Source organism: Asterias amurensis, chromosome 9 (assembly GCF_032118995.1).
Source record: "Asterias amurensis chromosome 9, ASM3211899v1".
Lineage (NCBI taxonomy): Eukaryota > Metazoa > Echinodermata > Asteroidea > Forcipulatida > Asteriidae > Asterias > Asterias amurensis.
The window spans coordinates 20,934,917-20,954,993 of NC_092656.1; the positions used below are offsets into that span (position 1 = coordinate 20,934,917).

The 20,077-nt window shown below is 37.0% G+C and overlaps 1 protein-coding gene across 3 annotated transcripts in view; it reads right to left on the reverse strand.

Annotated features, from left to right (window-relative positions):
- Positions 1 to 19,787, reverse strand: part of LOC139941321 (scavenger receptor cysteine-rich type 1 protein M130-like) — a 77,231-nt gene extending 57,444 nt beyond the window's left edge. Inside the window, exons 1-9 of one of the 3 annotated variants that reach the window (XM_071937752.1) lie at positions 19,554 to 19,787; positions 18,963 to 19,129; positions 14,313 to 14,535; positions 9,599 to 9,786; positions 8,894 to 9,061; positions 7,780 to 8,192; positions 6,381 to 6,516; positions 5,394 to 5,531; positions 1,430 to 1,471 (exon numbers count right to left, since the gene is read on the reverse strand). In XM_071937752.1, the coding sequence (XP_071793853.1) occupies positions 1,430 to 1,471; positions 5,394 to 5,531; positions 6,381 to 6,516; positions 7,780 to 8,192; positions 8,894 to 9,061; positions 9,599 to 9,786; positions 14,313 to 14,535; positions 18,963 to 19,029 (1,375 nt within the window). In that variant the 5' untranslated portion in view covers positions 19,030 to 19,129; positions 19,554 to 19,787. Of the gene's footprint in view, positions 1 to 1,429; positions 1,472 to 5,393; positions 5,532 to 6,380; positions 6,517 to 7,779; positions 8,193 to 8,893; positions 9,062 to 9,598; positions 9,787 to 11,149; positions 11,230 to 14,312; positions 14,536 to 18,962; positions 19,130 to 19,553 lie in introns of those variants that run through there. The other 2 variants (XM_071937753.1, XM_071937754.1) reach the window with 2 other exon arrangements.
- Positions 19,788 to 20,077: the final 290 nt, after the last annotated feature.

Sequence of the window (20,077 nt, forward strand, 5' to 3'; positions counted from 1 at the left end):
TACTCATTGTCGAGTCCCGTAAATGCATCAAACATTAAACCATGCATTGATGATTTCTCTCTCGAGAAATGATCACAGATTTTCACAAACTGATAATTTTCTTGAAGTAATCTTGTTAGAGTAATTACATTAAACAGTTCCCCCTTTGGGCATCACCTTTGACAACTGCTAATGTGCAGCTTGTATGCAGAAAATATTGCTTTCAAAATCAACGGCTTCGCAGCAAAATCGATGGCCAAGAACCACAACAAGTTATCATGTCTCAAAGCCTTTTTTTGCCCCTTTTTTTTGCCCCTTGAAGTAGCCCCTTCTCCATGGGCAAGGTTCGGCTACGCACACAGCGCACAATAGTTGGTTGATCTAGCCCAGGGTATTGTTTTATGCCTCGATAAAATGTCAAGGGATGTCCAGGAAAGTGCGTCTCTTCAGTCTTCATTCTCAAATTATGACGATGCAGTTTCAGATCTGCTTCGGACCCAGTTTTTGTTTTTCTTGAGATTCAGTTTCTTTCTCGTCGTTTTTGTAAATGTTGTGACCTTGTTTTCAAAGCTGATAGTTTCTCAAGGTTTTAACTTTAAGAATATCACAAATCACAGTTACCTTTTAAGTTTTTATTGCCATAAATTTTCAGAGTGACAACCAAAAATAAGCCTTCCCTTTAAATCCAAATGTAAAACAGAGTAGTTGAAGGCTTGGTGGGAACTCTTGACCGTAAAACAACCACATTAATATAAAATTAACAAGAGGACTTTATCTCGTCTCTGTGCGCAGAGAAAACATCCGTGTTTATTCTCAAAATAGATTTTAAATCCCGCTCATTTCCGGATCAATGCCGGCCATTAGCTCAATTGCCTTTTGTCAAGATAAGACCTACTTATTAGCTTTAGCCACTCGAAATTCCTTCAGTGACAAAATCATTGACGTTTTTATTTGAAGAGAGGGTACACAGCAGTGGCAGCTATGTGATAGAGTTTTGAGGGGGTTGACAAAAAGAGCTTTGGTATTCGGAAAGGATTAACGTTCCTTTGATGACATAATCATGGTCATACAGTAGGGAGCAATGCCCTACTGGTCTCTTGAAGATTACCACACACTTGAGGTTGCAGGATTTTTCGGAAAATCGATAGCAGAATACAGTAAAGTGTGAAAAGCTTTTGAACAAAACTAGTTTGTAAGTGTTAACAGTATGATGAGCGTGCTATTGTGAAGTATTTAAGCTGTTGAAGACACTTTGTTAGGAAAGTCTGTGTAAGCATAGAGAAGTGTGTGTAAAGGAAAAAGTGAAAACACACATGTAGCCATGTGTAAACAGACACGGAGATGCGAAGAGAACATGGTAATAAGCAAAAACAAAACCTGAAAACGCTCAATTAACAGAAAGAAGAGGAAGGGAAAAAAGGGGTTTGGTGGAAAGGGGTCGTTTACTTACCGGGATGGGTGAGGGTTGAAACCAGAGTACCCCAAGCTGAGACTGTTGGTTTTTTGGTCGGCCCAGGATGTGGTATAAACGGGTACAAACAGGTACCAGGTGGGTTTTTAGCATGCACATAATGGGATCGGGTGGGTAGGATAAGGTTTAGGAGAGCAGGGTTGGAATTTAAAAGAACACAAGAAAACTATTTAATTTTTCTGTGTGACTACATCAGAAACATAAACACTAACGAAATCATGTCTGAAAGAATGAATGAACGAGCTATAAACATAACTAAAAACTACTTGTGTTTCAATGAAAATTATGGATATGATGAGCTGAAAAGAAAACAATTTTTACTAAGGTTTCACTTGAGGAGTGACCAATGATTAAAAAAAAAAAACATAAAAAAATTACATCAGGCTCCTTTTTTCTTGCAATTGTTGTAAATTATGAAACTGAATCATGAACAGCTAGCACAGAATATGCTTTTTCTTGTAAATCTTTGATGTGAAATTTTTTAATACATGTTTGTGTTTTTTCATGTTTGCTGGCAAATAAAATGAAATGAAATGAAATTAAACTAAAAAATCAGAATCAAAATTTTATATTTAATGCTTTATATTGACACCTTGACACCATTTGTAGCCTACAGTTATATCTTACTCGTCTTTGTTTTGGTATACTTTGATACATATCATAATTGAAAGATTGTTATCAAACTAAAAGTCAACATTGGAACAAATTACACAAGGAGGTACATTATTATTAATCAGTTGTAAAACTGAGAGTCGGACAAAGAGCCGGACTTGCTCAGTTTTGAGTTAACAGGCCTGGCACTAAACTCACTGAACTCTGGCCTACATTCCAGTGTAAGGTTTCAGCCCTGACTATGCACTTTTCTTTAAATAAAGAAAAAAGTATTCATCACAAACTTCCTGTCTGTGGACACTAAGCAAAATGTTTCTGAACCTGTACGAGGTAAGAGAATAATTCAAAAGAGTTCTCGCAAGAGTAGTTCTATTTTGATAAAAAACTTCCAATTGAATAAATTAAAGTGCTAGGAGTTCTGCTCCATAAGTTCCCGCCGGATTTCCAAGCTTTTACTGTCATTGTTCGACATTTGTTCCCCCAGTGAATCTAGTTTATCGCTCTGTTACACCCCTTGGGGGGAACAACCATCGCATCACAAAGAAGACCTGGCAGTCTTTCAAAAGAGCTGGTTTTCTTTTAGGTTGACTGCCTTTGAACTTAACTTATTTCCCGCCTGTGAATGTACCTCGGGAGGATGAATTTTTATAATAGCCTGCAGTGAATATACAGGTGCAAGGGAACACAGCCAACCATAAAATAACCCTTTTCAAAAAGGGTAAAAAAAAATTTCCGCCCCAAAACCTCTCCCTTATCAAGGACAGTATCATGCTTTTCCTGGAACTATTTGGGCCTACTTTTTGCAAAAAAAATATGCATGCAATCATTACTCACGAGTTTGTTTTATAATTTATAAATGCAACTGGGGAAAGAGAATTCAACGCATCAAGTTATTCTAGTAAAGTTTAATGTGACAAGTGACAACTTTAACTTTAGGAAATTCAAAAATTCAGTGATATTAGAAGTTTGAAAAGTTAACTTCAATTTTAGTGACACTATTATTGTTTTAAACACACAATCAGCTCCTAAGTGTTTGACGGCAACGCCCTCACTTAAAAAAAAACTACCTTCTTTCTAAATATACCAATTGTACACATTTACAGAAAATTGCAAAGTCATATGGAAATAGTTCAGACAAATTCAAGCCTTTTGTTCCCTCTTTGGTTTGTTAGCAGCGGCAGCCGCCCTTCCTTCATCAACCATTTAACCGTGAGGAATTGTTTTGTCAGTTTTCAACAATGCCGACATATTTTACAACCGAATAGTTTCAGTTTCCTTTCAACAAGTTAAATCACCCATATCTAAATTTTCCAACAAATGGATTCTAATATTTATCCTTTCGGCCTTGTAGCTACAATCAATCCTTTTCATTTTTTTATTGCCCCTCTACTAACAATTATTATTTTTGTCCTGTTCAGGGTTATCCGCCCGGATGATAATGAGCACGTTCCCACCCAGTCCAGTCGTGGGATTTTTGTTTCTCGTTTGTTTACAAACACAAGCTGCGGAGAGAGGATGCAGCTGGAGTTCATGGACAGGTTACCGGTGAAGTGACCGAGCAAACCCCTGCTATGCGGCAACCGGTACTCAGTCAGCTTAGCAGAGCTCCGCAGCTCAGCGTGTACATCCTAAAGTGTACATTCAGCGTAGTCAGCATTTCATGTAACAGATGGTCTTATTGATCAAACTGATGCAGGCTGGAAACTTTCCTTGTGGGTGGGACTCAGAGTTGTGGTTTTAAGCCAGTAGAGAAAAAATGCTTTACTTTTTTTGTCAAATTTGTCTTGATTTATTTGGATAGGGAAATGATGCACACATGGTATACAAATAGAATCTGAACTTTGACCCTCCATGTGTTTTTCTCATGAGAATGATAACATGACTTATTCAGGAATCGACTTTCGCAGAGCACCACAGCAGTTGCTGTGTGTTTTTTCTTGTAACTTAAAGTAAAGTACGATGTGTACAATGTATTTCTTTTATTTTTAGGTGGCATTTTCTTAGAATGCATGCAAGGACTTCAATCACAGAAAAAACTCAACCACAAAATCCAATGGCTATTCAAACACAAAAACATATATATCAGAAAAAAGAACAATAGTAATAATACCATGCTGGCATGATCATGATGATACTTTATTAATTTTGGTTTTTACCCATACACAGATGTGTGAGCACTGTATACTCAGTACTTCCCCCCCCCCAAAAAAAAAAATATCACAGGCATATTACTCGGGTGGCGTTTGAACCCACGACCCTTGCAATTCTAGAGCAGTGTCTTACCAACTAGACTACCGAGATTGCCCGGTAGCTAGAGGCAGTTTGAATCCTATGTTTTGGCAGCAGGTACCGCAACGATCTATTATAAATGATACTTTATACCCTAAAGCCTGTCTAACCAGTCAGCCGTGAACTTGTCTAGCTGTGTTACATAGACAGTGACAGACAAGTAACAGACGAACCCAAAAAGTACACATCTTCCATCAATGGTATTACCATCCCCCAGGTAATATCTCTACCTGCAAGTCTAATCATCAACACGTCCAGTGTCAGGGTCAAACTAAATGTCAATTTAAATAATTTTTACAAATGTCTGGATGCTTTATTGAGAGTCCCCATCCATCCAACTCAAACAGAAGAGGAAATATTCATACTGGTATTTAATCAAATTAATAGGAAACTAATCCCTTATAAATGTTTTGTGTTTAATTTATATTTTTATTATATTTTGTTGTTGTTGAGAGTACTAAAAAGTAAAATAAATGGAGCTGTAGGCCTAAAGCTTCACACTCATGAAAAAAAAAAAAAAACAAAAAAAAAAAACACCTTCATTTATATACTGAGCATGTTTTACGCCAACTAAGAATGCTCATATTGAGTGGCAAATGGATAAGTTTTGCGTAGCACTTGGTACATGTTACTTTATATTTATTCATTTGTTTTATTTTATTTGTTTATTTTTATTTTTTATTTTTTTTGTGGGGGGGGGGGGGTAAACTTTGTATAGCATTTGCTATGCCGACAATGAAAATCATTCACTAAGCACTACACACATCTACACTCTCTAAATTCTACGAGCTCAAATCATCAAAAGTGCAGTTTGAATTAAAACACACATGCTCGATACTTTACCAAGGGACTGTAGGCCATTGCACTTTCGATTTCCAATGGAAGCGCCCTGAAAATGGCCTTGCTCTTTCAAAGATGAAATTCCAGGCCTGGGCCAGGGTCCATCAAAATTATACCGTAACATTTTGATTTCGATGAACTCTGTAAGCTTTTGTAATGTTAAAATTGAAAGTGGAAGTGTTGAATGAAAGTGAAGACTTACCGACACTCATGCTACCTTCACAGCGCACACCAGCATCCTCAGTGTGACGACACTGATTATCGCCCCAATCATTCTGCTCACATTGAACCAACTCCGCCTCGCTGCCTTTACATTGGACATGGTCCATAAGAACAGGTCCTATGAAAACAAAAGGACAACAGATTCTTTACTGCACAATCAGGGGCGGGAGTAACTGCCGTCGAAAAAAAATCTGAAACTGCGATCCAGGTGTGATAAACATTGGAGTTATAGACATTGAGGAGCTTTTGGGAAAAGTATCTTCAGGGAAAGAAAAATAGATTCAAGAGCCTGCCACATATAATTTTGAGAAAATATAGAATTATTTGGTAATACCAGGCAGACTTCCAAAACTATGAATTCAGATAAAAGTCTGTCATTCTCAGAACTGTACTATTTGTTTGTTCAAAATAAATAAAAGGGAGACCACTAGCGTTAGGGCAAGATAACTCTGTTGGTTAGAGAGCTGGCATGATAATCAAGAGGTCACAAGTCAAGTCAATGCTCTAGTCTAGTTCTGCTCAAGTCCTGCTCTAGTTTACTCAAAATTCTTTTAAAATTTACCCAGTCAGTTTGAGTTGTGGTTTATTACTTGATATTTGGAGTAAAAAGTTGCATCAGCCGCTTCCCAGATTAAATTCTTAAACTTGGGTTTAATCCCTGGTGACGCGGCAGTTAAAGGTTGTATGGCTTTTTACTCTGGTTTCTTACAATACATAATTTCTGGGTAAATTAAAGGCCTTTTTCCATTTCAAAGTTTCAAAGTCTTTCTATGTATGGGTGTGAATCTTACATTTCCTATCTCGGCTTCTTTTTACACTTTTATCTTCATGGCAAAGCAGCTCACTGCTCAGTAATTGCTTTTCTGGAAATGTTAGGCTGTTTTTGCTATGAAAGGGCAGCACTTTGGTCTCTATAAAGTACATTTTTGAGGTGATTTCATTGTCTCTGAATTATTTGACTACCAACCTGTTCCCGGTGAGAAACCTGGAGCCGTAACGGCCGCCAGGGCTGAGCCGTACCCCAGCTCTCTACACACAACCTCAGCATCATTGATATCCCACTCATCATCACACACTGTGCCCCAAACTCCGTTGATGTTCACCTGGCAAAAAAAAAGAGGAACATTTGTATTTATTTCATTTTTTAGATCAATGGGTGTGTCTTTTCTATTATCTTCGGAGTCGGTCTTTTTAAAACTTTTGACACAAATGCACATGAAATTCTTTTTTATTGTAGTAGAACATAAAGATTATTTTTTATATTATGCATTTAAAATCATCAATTAAAAAAAAACCCATAATTATTTGGAAATTAAATGTGGTTTAGGGAACCTTTTTTTTAGGCATCGCCGAAAATCCGCAGGGTTTAATATCCTTGTCTGTAGATTCACTAATTTATTTCTACCTCCATGTTTTCACTAACACTGTCTTTATAATTTATGTTTATAAATATAAACAACCTGACAACTAAAGTAAAACAAATGCAAAATAGGTATACTTAAAACAAGTTAAATAAGAATTTAAATCAAAGACAATGTTTAAATCACAAAACACAGGAGTGACAAGCTCATTGAACTCAATGTGTTTGTAATGGCAGTCAGGGAAATAAACAAACCAAGTTGCAAGTACAACACACAGAGTTTAGATGCATGCATTACATGCACGTCACAGGAAAAACCGTGAACGTGCAAACTGCACTATCTAGTATCTAGTTAAGTTACTGCAAAAAAGTGAAAGTCAGACTCATAATGATAGAGCACAATTCTACAAACAAAGAAACCACAACGCCCATATTGACGAAAAGCTTCAAAACTCTGCCACATGTAAGCACTTAGATATGATGTTAACAAGAAGTTCTGCAACAAGAAACAAGTGAAGAATGCTTCACCGAAGTTGTTTGACGGGCGCAGCCATGTTGGACAAGGGCTGTTATACTTTACTGCTGTTTGATGTTCGAGACCGTTTTATCATAAAACAGCCGTCTGAAATGTTGTTATGGTTTGTCAAAGCATGGAGTAAAAGTTAGTAATGCGGATTTCTGCACGGTGTAGACAGGTCTAAATAAGTGGAGCTGGTGAAATGTAAAAATAAAATTGAAAACTTGTCTTGGAATTAAATATTGATAAAATTTAAGTAATGAAGTTAATTATGGTTTAGGTAACATTTGCATTTTTGAAACAGGAGTGATCAAGACTTATTTGAAAACTGATGACATCATAGCTTATTTTGGCTAGTAACTATATTCCGGTTAATAGACTTGGTATAACTAATAAGTTAAGCATTTTCATGGTATTTGGCACCAGCTAAACCTCTCCATACCTGAACCACCATGAAGAAAAAAAAATGAAAAAAGTTATGCGACTTACCTCCACGCGACCTTCATATTCGGTGACCCCTCCCACCAGTCTGATGGCCAAATTCTTAGCCAGTTGATCGCAAGACTCAACGCAAACTTGACCCTTCAAGTACATCCTATCATTACAGCTCGAGCACACATCATCCGTCTCTCCATCAAAACAATTGTTGCAATTTTCATGACAAGCTTCACACGTACTACTCAAGGTGTTTCCATGCATCCCAGAGCCACAGTTCTCCACGCATTTGTCTTTCTGGAGGAACCTTGGCGCGTCGCATGAAAGGCAGAGGTTTGGGCGATCGGTGCACGTGAGGCACTGAGTGTCACACAGCTCACACCGATTGGTACCGGGAACTTGGTAGAAACCATCGCCGCAAGAAGTCACACAGAGACGGGACTGGTCCGGGCCAGCGCATCGGACAGCTATTGGAGATATCAAAACATCAACTTTAGAAAGTGCACCAGCAAAATATTTTAAATTTAAGGGAACGTATGTTTTTTGAACCTTTGATTGTTTTCATCAATGCAGATTATAATGCTAAACTAACTACGAATATTTCCTTCCATAATGTGGTAGCGTGTTTGAGGTATCGCTGAAAAAATCGGAGTGGTAGAAGATTGTTTGTGGATTGTTATGATTGCAACAAGTAAGTTATTCTTTCCGGAATGTTCGGTTAAAACAATGTTTTTATGTCGAATTGGGTTGGAGGAACTGGTCGGTGTGACAATCAATCAACGCGAGGAAATGTAAATAAATATAATGATTTGTAAACGAATTGATTCAATAAACAGATAAGCAAACAAAAGATATATAATATAACAATAAAATTAAAATAAAATAATTAATATAATATAGGCCAAACATGAAACCAAATTAATAGCATATTTTTTTTGGTGAAGTAAAGTAAAGCAGATAGCAAACAAATCACATTAACATATATTTAGAATAATAAATAAAACGAATAAATAATTAAACACATTAAATAAAATAATAGCCTTCTTTACTTAATCTATAATAAATTGTATCAAATAAATACAATGAGCAAATAATTTAAAGAAAACCTTCCCTGCTTTTCAATATTTAATCTGCTGGCACTTTCCCAAATAAATCACACGCCTCTTACCAGCATCTTCATTGTGAGCGCAGTTGTGTCTTCCCCAAGCAAGATGCGGACAGAAGTCCAGTTTGGACTCCACACCTCGACACTTCAAATCATCCAAGTGAATTGGCATCCGAGATGACGCTAAGCCAAACGTTGTTTCAGAAATGCTCAGAGCTTCCCGAGCGGAACCTATTTGTAAATCGATAAGGAGAAATTGATTGAGAAAATCGAAACATTCGTTTGATCAAGGACCGCAAACCAATCTATCAAGTGACCATTCATAATAATATATGTTCTCAAAAGAACATAATCTACCAAACAAGTAGATAAACACATTGGTGTTACCGCAACACAAATGTACTTTGATTTGCAACAACATTCATATTTTGTTCTTTGACGGTAAGACAATTATATGATTTATTTTCTTTGATCAGTATATAGCTATATATGTAAAATGTCATTCAAAATACATACGAGTTTCGTTTTCGAAAAGCTCTTAAAACATAATTAGTAACCTCGGTCCGTTGATTATGTGATTTTTACGGTAACGCCATGTGGACATCTCTCTTTTGAGAGTGTATGAATCACGTTAAATCACACGTGTGACTACTTCTTATGGCAATTATGAGCAAGGTTGACCATTTTGTTTCCAAGCAGCATTAATAAACAACATCATTAAAATGTGCTGGAAAATAATTAAATTTACGAAAACAATTAGCTACGTACTACCAAACTGCAGCTCATTGCAAACCACATTAGCATCGAGAATGTCCCAGTCATCATCACAAATCGTTCCCCAAGTTCCCTCGTGCAGTATCTCCACTCGTCCTTCAAACTTATCAGCTCCTCCCGCCAACCGTAGTCTACTTCGAGCCGGTCCACGAGAAAACTTGCTTCCGCAGTCCTTTACACACCTGCACAGGGTGTTCAATGAAAAACGAAGAGTCTTGAAATGCGCCTATACGACGATCTGTTCTTATTGGCTCACCCACGAAACCACTCACAGAATGCATTCGAATCGTAAAAATTTCGAAATGTCATATAGACATTATATTCATATAAAATTGGGAAACAAGTCCAGCATTTTCACACTGACAATCTTAAAAAAATACATTATTGTTGCTTTTTGAAAGCCAAAAACAATACTTCAAAAACTTTATATTATTTATATATTTATTGCATTATTATTATTACATTGACACTTTACTCAAAACCACACAGTTGAGTGTTAAAAGAACTGTTAAAGCGATACACAAATAATCTGAAAACTTTAATTGGACATTCTTGTTACTATTATTATTGTGTGTGTGTGATGTAAACTAATTGAACTGGTTTTTAACTATTATGCCATCATCTTTGTTATTGGTATCCTTTCATTTATTACCATTTGAATTGCATTTGTATATACAAAGTTCTTTGTCAATGCCGTTTTAATTTCCCCAGTGAGGGATAGTATAGATGTAATCTATCTATTTATTTGTTTTAATCCCGGTCAAAATAAAATTCTGGGGCTACATGTACGTGACATAAACCTACCCTCCCCCGCCCCCCCTCAATATTCTTAACTTCAGCTGCAGCGCAGACTGTTTTTTGTGCAATTAGAGAAACATTGATCTTGGCCGAAGGCCCAACGAGACAAAAATGGCCGGGATTATGCCGGCAGAATGTTCAAGTATAATGTGACAACGTTTGTGTACAGGTCAAGTACCTTAAAATTCGCTGTGAAAAGAGTGGGAATGTTATTTAAACCTCACTGCTCATGTACCAAATCTGTATTATGTTATTATGCCTGTATTGGCTCAAGACTGTCTATGGGCGGGGATTGTGCCAGAATGTGCCAGGAATGTGACAACGTTTGTATATAGGTCAGGTACCTTAAACATCGCCGTAACAAGAGTGGAAAGGTGTTTATAAATGCTCACTGCTCATGACACCAAATCTTTATTATTCTGTTATGCCTGTATTGACTCAAGACAAAATGGCCGCGATTGGGCCGGGATTGTGCCAGAATGTGCCAGTGGAATATGATAACGTTTGTTTACAGGTCATATACCTGGAAATTCAACGCAAAAAGAGTGGGAATGTTTATTAAAGGAACACGTTGCCTTGGTTTGGTCGAGTTGGTCTTTGAAAAGCGTTTGTAACCGTTTGTTATAAAATGCATATGATTAGAAAGATATTTTCTATATACACGGTCGGCAATTTATGGGAGTCAAATTTTGACTCCCATAAATGGCCGACCGTGTTAGTTCGCAAGTAAAAGGAAAACCTGCTCACGATACAAAATCTTTTTGTATTCTAATGCCTGTATTGACTCAAGACAGTCTATGCAGGCGGGACTTCCGTGGCGAACCCCAGCCAGACATCCATCCCGTGATATCCTACACTTTAACTGCCCACACTTGATCCATGGTTGCGTTGTAGTCCTGAAGCTAAGGACGTCAACTGGCTACGAAACGTCATGACCGATCAAAACGTCATCAATGGTAATCGGTAAGTCAGTTGGACACATACAACCCCGACTCCCCCCCCCCCCAACGAAACAACGAAACAGAAAAGAAGAAAAATAAGTATTGATTTGTACTACTTTGTAGTTGAAAAAAATTGAAGTTTACTTATGTAACATTAAAAGTAGTGGTAGCACTTGTAAAGGCTAATTAATTACATAAGACAATTGCATAAGCTTTCGTATGCAATAACTACGTCAACAAAACCTTTTGCAGTTTTATGCGACTGTACACCTATACATTCCTTAATCTGACTAACACGGCCATTTTGTTTTATATTGATGTAATATTGTACTAACATTACGTTGCATCTTTCGCGTTCGTACAAATACAACTGCAATCAACTACCATGATACGCAATGTCCGTATAGGGTAAAAACAAATCACGTCCTCATTCTCAGACGACGGTCAATTATTGACATTTCTTTTTCTTGCTATGACGTCATGTAGTCACGGGACGAGAGAGCCGTATTGACGTCACGCGGTCGGTTTCCTCCACCGCCGTTTTGTTCCCTGTCGTCTGTTCATGGATGGATCGTTATCAATGTTGCGAGGGAAAATGCTGCAAATGGGTTATTGGTGCGCGTCATGTGTTTTTGGCGGGCTTTAGGTGCGCGCACGTGGTTTTACGTAGAAATCCACATTGAGAAAGCGGAAATGCAGACAAATCAAAGTCGATATCTTAAAACAAAAACAAAAACACAGACAAACAGACAATCAAACAAACAAACAAACAAACAGACATATCCGATTTGTTTCAATCTGAAAGCTGTCTGACTATACATGGAATAATTATATAAGTCAGTACAATTCTTCGACTTTCTTCTCAGTACTCATTACTAGGAATGAAATGGTAGAACTTACTGAACTTACAGTAAAAACTGCATAAGCTTTTGTAGCAACAACAACTTCACCAGACGCTACAAAAGCTAATGCAGTTTATATGTAATTAATTAGTCTATTTTAGGAGCTACTACAACCTTCCTTATAATATCTCGCTATTTATAAAAATCTGTCTCTTTAAAGGGAGTGTACATCATTGGTTATCACTCTAAAAATTAATGAACATAAAAACTGTTTAGCCGTTGATATTTCAAAACATTGTTAGAAACGACACCATTAATTTGAAGTAATAGATCAAAGAAGTAATTTCTACCCAAATATTTGAATTTGAGAAAGGTTTCAAGTTGAAGCCTTTTTCAAACATTTCAAAGCATACAGTTCCATTACAACCAGTGCGTTTTCTTCTCGTTCACTATTTTCTTGCATTTGCCATTGCAACTTCGATGACCAATTGAGCCCCAAACAGGTTTGTTGTTATCTTTATGCATTGTTTGGATATTATGGTACACCGGGTGAGGCCATGGTCCTTGACAATATTACCATAAGGTATACCCTGCCTTTAATTAGAGCTATAGGCTTACACCCACCCACGTCTTGCACGCCGTGCACGTAGAGCACTTCGCATCCTTGAGTTACCGGAATCTGGTTCCAAAGAAACTAATGCATTACCATAAGTGAATTGTATCAGATCTAATTGCATCAGATAATGAAAATGTGATAATGGTTTTTTGAGGGTTAGTCGTATAAGTAGGTCAGTAAGTGGTAGACTGGAGGAACTCATTCCATCTTGCTTGTTAACCGAAGAAACAATATCGTATGTAATTACAATCTTTTGACCTAATTATAGATTTGAAGCAGTCTGATGTTTTTCAAGGAGACAAGTGGCCGACTTTATAAAGAGCAAAGATTGATCTTAACTTTGTATCAATCCTAAATGCTAAAGCAGAATGTGATGTCCCAATACAAACCACGATGGCAATATTGCTACTCCATCTTAAGATAAATCTTAGCGTTTTGTGAAATCTAGCCCAGATTTTCCAGAATTCTTACGCCTTGAAAATGTCTTATTAAAATTATACAGACACCAAACATAAACTTCTATAGTCATGAGTGAATTCAACAAAAGCTATATACTTTTAGCCCCACCCAAAAATCCATGAAAATATTTCCAGCTACACACACCATATTTATGTGCACATTTCATTGACGGCATCATGCTCTTCCTGCTGAGAGTCAAATCCATAGGTTCTGTAGTTTGAAATTCCATTCCGAAATAAAAGGCTATCGATAACACAATTAGTTGACGTCACAAATTTGTTGCACCAACATTAATTTGCGCACGGTGACAAAAATGCGAACATGCTTTCACAGGAATCTCTCACTCTGACGTCACGATGTGTTTTTTAATGAGTTAATCTGGGACAACTTCACACTTCATTTTGCTCTGATCAATTTAATACCACGGTTTAATAGAACATTTAGGTTGACAACATTGTTTATTGATATATCGTTAGTTTTAAGTGAACTCAGGGTGCATTTCATTGACAGTTTATTAAAATAGACCCATTGTTTAGGCCGTCATTGGCCTTTTTGAGGTATGGCAGATACAATAGGAGTGCATTGTTTGGTTTGGCTGTTTTTGTATACAGACATGTTTTTACCCAAACCTAATAGTGTCACATGAATGTGATCACCGTATCTTAAAACGGCTTATTGCTGCCGGGGTCAAACAATGAAAACGTGTACACGTCACGCTCAACTCTCAACCAATAACATGACCTCATCAGTTTAAAACTTGTGGCATCATATGCAAGGGGGTCTATATTGTCCAAAATGGAACGTTAACAAAATAATGTATAAAACCGAAAGGGATGAATCGAGTGATGTGTGTCGCAGTTGGTGGTGATTTGGTGGTGATTTTTTTTTGCGACGGTTCTGATGTGTCTTGATAGAGCAGTTTAAGTATAACCTTTAGGTAATATATCATCATAGGTTCTAAACCTAAACACTTAATGATTGAACTCTTAACTTTGCCACAAAAATCTTTTAAGATTTTAAGCTTTTCTATAAAGAGCATGAACAATATTTACCCATTTCCAAGAAGAAAGTTTGGCTCTGAGCAACTCGTGCATTTAGTAGGCGATTCAACACACGTGAGGCACACCGAGTCACACTGCTGGCAGGACTTAGTGACCGTGTCCCCGTAGTAGCCCGGGCCGCAGTCGGCGACGCAACGGTGTCCCTCGTCCGGGTAAGATACCATCATGTATGTCCCGCTTACACATTGCGATTGCTGACCAGTACTTGGTATCTCTGTTGAAGTTTCAACAAAATCAAGGGAACAAATTACTAAAGGTTAAACAATTTTTTGTTTTATACATCATTGTACGATGCGACAGACATACATTTGATATAAGAAAGGTAATAGGTCTTATGCATGACGTCATCCAGCCGCCATCTTAGAGGTAAACCGACGATGAAATAATCGAATTGGAAACGCACAGAAAGGTCTGTTGGTACATCCCATACAGAAATGTTCGTGCCAGCCCAAATATCAAGTTCAAATCTGTTTTGATTGAATATCATCATAGTTGGGAGTGAGCTGAACATTTTTTGGAGAAACATTAAGCAGATCATTTGCAATGAGACGTCATTTGACTTTTATTTATTTTGACACATTATTACATAGTAAGGGTATCAATCATCGTGTCACTTTAAAGGCAGTGGACACTATTGGTAATTGTCAAATGCTAGCCTTCACAGTTGGTGTATCTCAACATATGCATAAAATAACAAACCTGTCAAAATTTGAGCTCAATCGGTCATCCAACTTGCGAGATAATAATGAAAGAAAAAACACCCTTGTCACACGGAGTTGTGTGCGTTTAGATGGTTGATTTCGAGACCTCAAGTTGGATGTCTCGAAATCAAATTCGTTGAAAATTACTTCTTTCTCGAAGACTAAGGCACTTCAGAGGGAGCCGTTTCTCACGATGTTTTATTACTCGTCACACCAAGAAAGGTTAATAGCTAATAACTATTTTGAGTAATTACCAATAGTGTCCACTGCCTTTAAACCAATATAAAGTGAGGTTATAGAGACGTTTGTTATCTTTCCCCATATCATGATGATTCTATATCGGGGAATGAGTGGATTACAAAACCGAATTTGTCATTGGAGACCATCTTTAACTGTTCTTCGAAAACAAGATGGAAAGTAGTGTATTCTCTTGTGCAATAAATTCTACCAAAAACAGAGCTAACTGTCTAGCCCTAATATTAGCGGTCTTAATATTTTGAAAACGAAAGGAGTTTTGTTGAAATCCACTTTTCCCAAATTATCATCGGGTTATCATCATACCTGTAAAATTAGCATGTAATTATTATAACAGTTTAATTATCAAACATGTGATCCCCATGAATGGATTCGAGAAAGAAAAAAACCCCGAGTATTTATTTAAATATGAATAAAAGGTACGGACAGCTGTGGAATTTGTTGTAAACAAAACATATTTTGTTTTGACGTGTCTATAAAAAGAACAAATATCGTGACGTAAATAGGATTATTGATTATTGCGGAATTTAAATGAATGACATTTTAAGCAAAATAGTGGAACTAAAATTCGATAGTTTGCATTCACAAATCATTAACGTAATTGAGGTAACAGTGACGTTTGTAGGCTATCGTGTTGCGTACATAAGATCTACTCGACTTTAGGAACATACGTAGGCCCCTTTCAACAGTAATTTTTGTATATTATTTAATATTTTGTAGAACAAGTTTATGTGTAAAAAAAAAACTTTTCTTGCGGTCAAAGTTGAACAAAGACAAACTTTGTGTGGTTTATTGTTCCATTGGTGAAATGCCCCACAATGGCGCTTCCTTTAGCTCATCAAAAAAATGGTGTGATATTGCGTTAGGACTGCGTTTTCTAAATGTTCGAGACGCATCATATTTTAATGGTTGATACCACAAGATGGACAAACAAAATATGTGCTTCGGAAGTTTGCCATGATTTTGCTAGTGTGTGTGTTAAACCCTACATATGCAAATTTGCATAAACGATGTTTCGTTTCCAAGATTTGCAGTAAATGGCTAGAATGGGGGCTCCAATTTCAAAAGATACCCAAGGCTTATATACTTTTGACGTTCTTGTTGAATAATGATGCCTTTGAATAACATATTCTTTCAAGTTCAGAAGAGATAAATAGCATCAAGGGAACAATAAGTATCTCAAACGTCTTGTAATTGTTATGCCAATTATTTTTTAGAAGATTAAAATGAACACAATACTTTTTGAAGGATTTTTGCAATGACATGAAATGGTCATACATGAATAAAATCTGCCAAGGGCATAGCTTTATTGGATGAACATTAGTAAGGTTGGTGTTATGGTAAGAGTTACAATATTTCCTCACCATTGATGTTAACAAAATCAAATGAGGAGGGTGGAATAAAGAATGATCTGGGCCCAATTTCATAGAGCTGCTTAAGCACAAAATTTTGCTTAAGCAAAAATATCCTTACTTAGTAAAATCAGTTTACCGGCAAAGACTCCACTCAATTATTATGCTAAGTAAACAACAACTAACTACCAGTCACAAGCAATGTATATGGCATGAAATTTTGGCCAGTATTATGTGTTAAATAAGCTAGCTATTTTTGTGCTTAAGCAAATTTTGTGCTTAAGCAGCTCTATGAAATTGGCCCCTGTATAAAGGGTTACCATTGACTCGACCAATAAGTACCAATGACTTGGTACAAACTGAGTTTTGTTTTTGTTTCGGAATTTTGTCTCCAAACACAAACTGAGCGTTTCCGCGTTCCATTCCGCATGTGTATCCCCTTTCTTTAAAATGATTAAAACAAAACTAACGTAAATATGTATGTACATTTCGACAGCAGAAAAATAAAACTAATATTAGGAATAATTATAAACAACAGCAAAAGTCAAATTAATTCAAGAAAATAGATACTAAGTTTGTTACAATGTTTTTGTTAGAACAATGTGTTGAACTAGTTTGGGCGTTTAATTGGAAAATTTAACAAAACTTCTCCAGGAAAAATCTTCGTTCTTTTGTGTCTATTTATTATGCGTCTGCTTGGGGAAATATGTACGTCACTGGTATTCAACCATTGATCTCTATTAATATATAATAGAGATGAACGTAGTTCAACCATCTGTGCTTATTGGAACCAGCCAAGAGAAGAGTAAAATGAATTCGCTCCCAGAGTAGCATTTGCTGTGGTTACGTCAAACCAATATAAGAGCGCGCGCTTTGTTATTGATCCTTGGAAAAACGTAACACACGCATGAGGAGCAGTCCACTTACATTCACAGGGGTTTGTTTACAAACATTGGGCGTGGGTGGACTATTTTCGGAATGTAAACAATCACTTTGTTTTGACAATTAACACTTACATTAGTTAGTGGTTAATGATAACATCCCCAAGGTGTAATTTTAGGAATTATAAGGTGAAAAAGAACTGGCCATGCGCTTTTCGAAGGGACCCACCCGAAAGAGAGCTATATTTGCCTCCCCTCGAAGAAAATGGTATGGTCACGAACATGATGCAAGTTGTGGAGCATCATGCGCTAACCGGATGGCAACATTTGCGGTCAAAGATCTCGGATACGCCGAATCTTTGTATTGATGTATTTTTGGCGGGAAACTCCTGGAAAGAAGCTGTAATTTATTTATAAAAATAGAAGAAGCTGTAATTTATTAATGAAAATCAAAATGCGGTTTTCATTGAGCCCTCTGCCGGAAGTGTGCACAACACAGGACTCATAAACAAAGTAGTCCCATACCAGCGTTTATTATGTTTCGATGAGAACACCCCCTTCCCATCCTGGAGTTAAAAAATGACTGGACAAAGCATTGTTGTTGTTATCATACTGGCTCAGAATTTACACTACAACTTGCACAAGTTTAAGAATACTAGTCTACTAGTACCAGTGGCCTAGTTGCACATTTTCATGAATGAATTGAAGAAAACAAAAATTTATTTATAAGCTCAGGTGAAATCTTCACACGATTTGTGCCATGGCCTTATCAAACGAAAACAGCTATCATTGTATAATTTTTGTTCAGGAAGACTTCCCAATATTGTGCTAAGAATAATTCACTTTAGTAAGTGATGATTTTTGTATAGGTTTTACTATCAGTTTCAGGTTCAGAAGAAAAAAAATCTGCATATTTTGTACACATGCGCCACCGTGCTTACAAAACAGAAATGAGTTTCATTTTTGCCGATCCATCATGAATGAACATAAATACTCGGATATGTTGTAAGGGTTCCGAAAGGGTGTTCGCGTTAACATAAATACTCGGATATGTTGTAAGGGTTCCGAAAGGGTGTTCGCGTTAACATAAATACTCGGATATGTTGTAAGGGTTCCGAAAGGGTGTTCGTGTTGCAAGTTGTTTTATAAACAAACAAAAATACGGGTCGTGGGAGGCAAAAATCTGTGCTATCTGCGACGACATTATCGGAAAATGGTTGCATATTTTGCCCACTATATTATTACAGGGGATGGGCACATTTGAAAAGGTTTCATTCATTTCAATCAAAAGGGTGGATGTTGTGTGCAATTCGTACGACAGTATGAATCATAAACTACGGCATGAGACCCCAATAAATGACACTCTTTAAACATTATCATTTATTTATTAGGGGGGAGGGGATAGGTGGGTGGTTGATATTTAGTTTATAGGTGTTTAACGTAAAGACTCACCTTTGGCCTGTGATGTACAACTGCTTAATAATACGAATACGACTGCGGGTAGTAAAATGTTCTCCATTCTGACGACCCGCTCTTGGAAACCCCGCCTTCTTCACAGACACCCACGCTGTTGGATTCCGCTTCCTTGTTGTCCTCAGTGCAATATGGCACACGAAACACTGCGAGTTGAGCAAATGAGATATTATTATTGTGAGCAATAATTAAGCAGTGATAGCTTTGCGTTTAGTAAATATAGTAGGACCGCAAGAAAGGGAACATAATACGTTAGCCAACAATGATGTTGATATCTTCAGCGAATCAATGATGTTCCTTGCATTTCTTGCCCTTCCCAACAAATCATCGTTTAAATATTTTCACCGATGGGAATACGGGGAGGTCACGGTACAGGCCTACGGGTTTTAGAAATCAAGCAATCACACCTACATGTATATCAGGTAAACTTGATCAAATTTCACTCAGGTTGACAACAAAAAGTGTCATGTAAACGACCCCAAAGTTAAATAAGGCACACCCTAAACATTCCTTAAATGTGTCGGAGCGTAAACATACAAAGGCACGAACGTACAGAAGAAAACTACTTACCGGTTTTCCACGAAAAATAATCGCCAAATCTGTCGTCAAACTCCTTTAGAATCAGTTCCTTCACGTTTGTAATTATCGTCCGTTTTTTTCTCTCGTTTTTTAGGATCCTCGACAATCAAAAATATTTATTTATGTTAATGTTTACAGGCTCATCACAAGTCTAAAAGCACTGAGGGCTACATCAAAACTCGACTCAATCTTGTGGCGCGAAAGAGAAATACTAGCCGGTGTATAGTAAAAGCGGTTCTGTTTACATTCACACAAACCGGCGAATTTTCATTCATTCATTGGTTGCCGGAGCATTCCATTTTAATCAGAGGGTGGTAACATTCCAAATTAGTTTCGTCGTAAGCGTTATACGAGTCCATGTTTAAGCCATGAAACTTAACAAGTAGTGAATAATCATCTAAATCATTATAATGTGATATTAGCGTAATTCTGAATCAACTTCATTCAGTTTCACTGAAGTTTTTGTCAACTCTCCCCTCTTTATATGACCACGTGGTTTTGTTTTCTTTACCCGT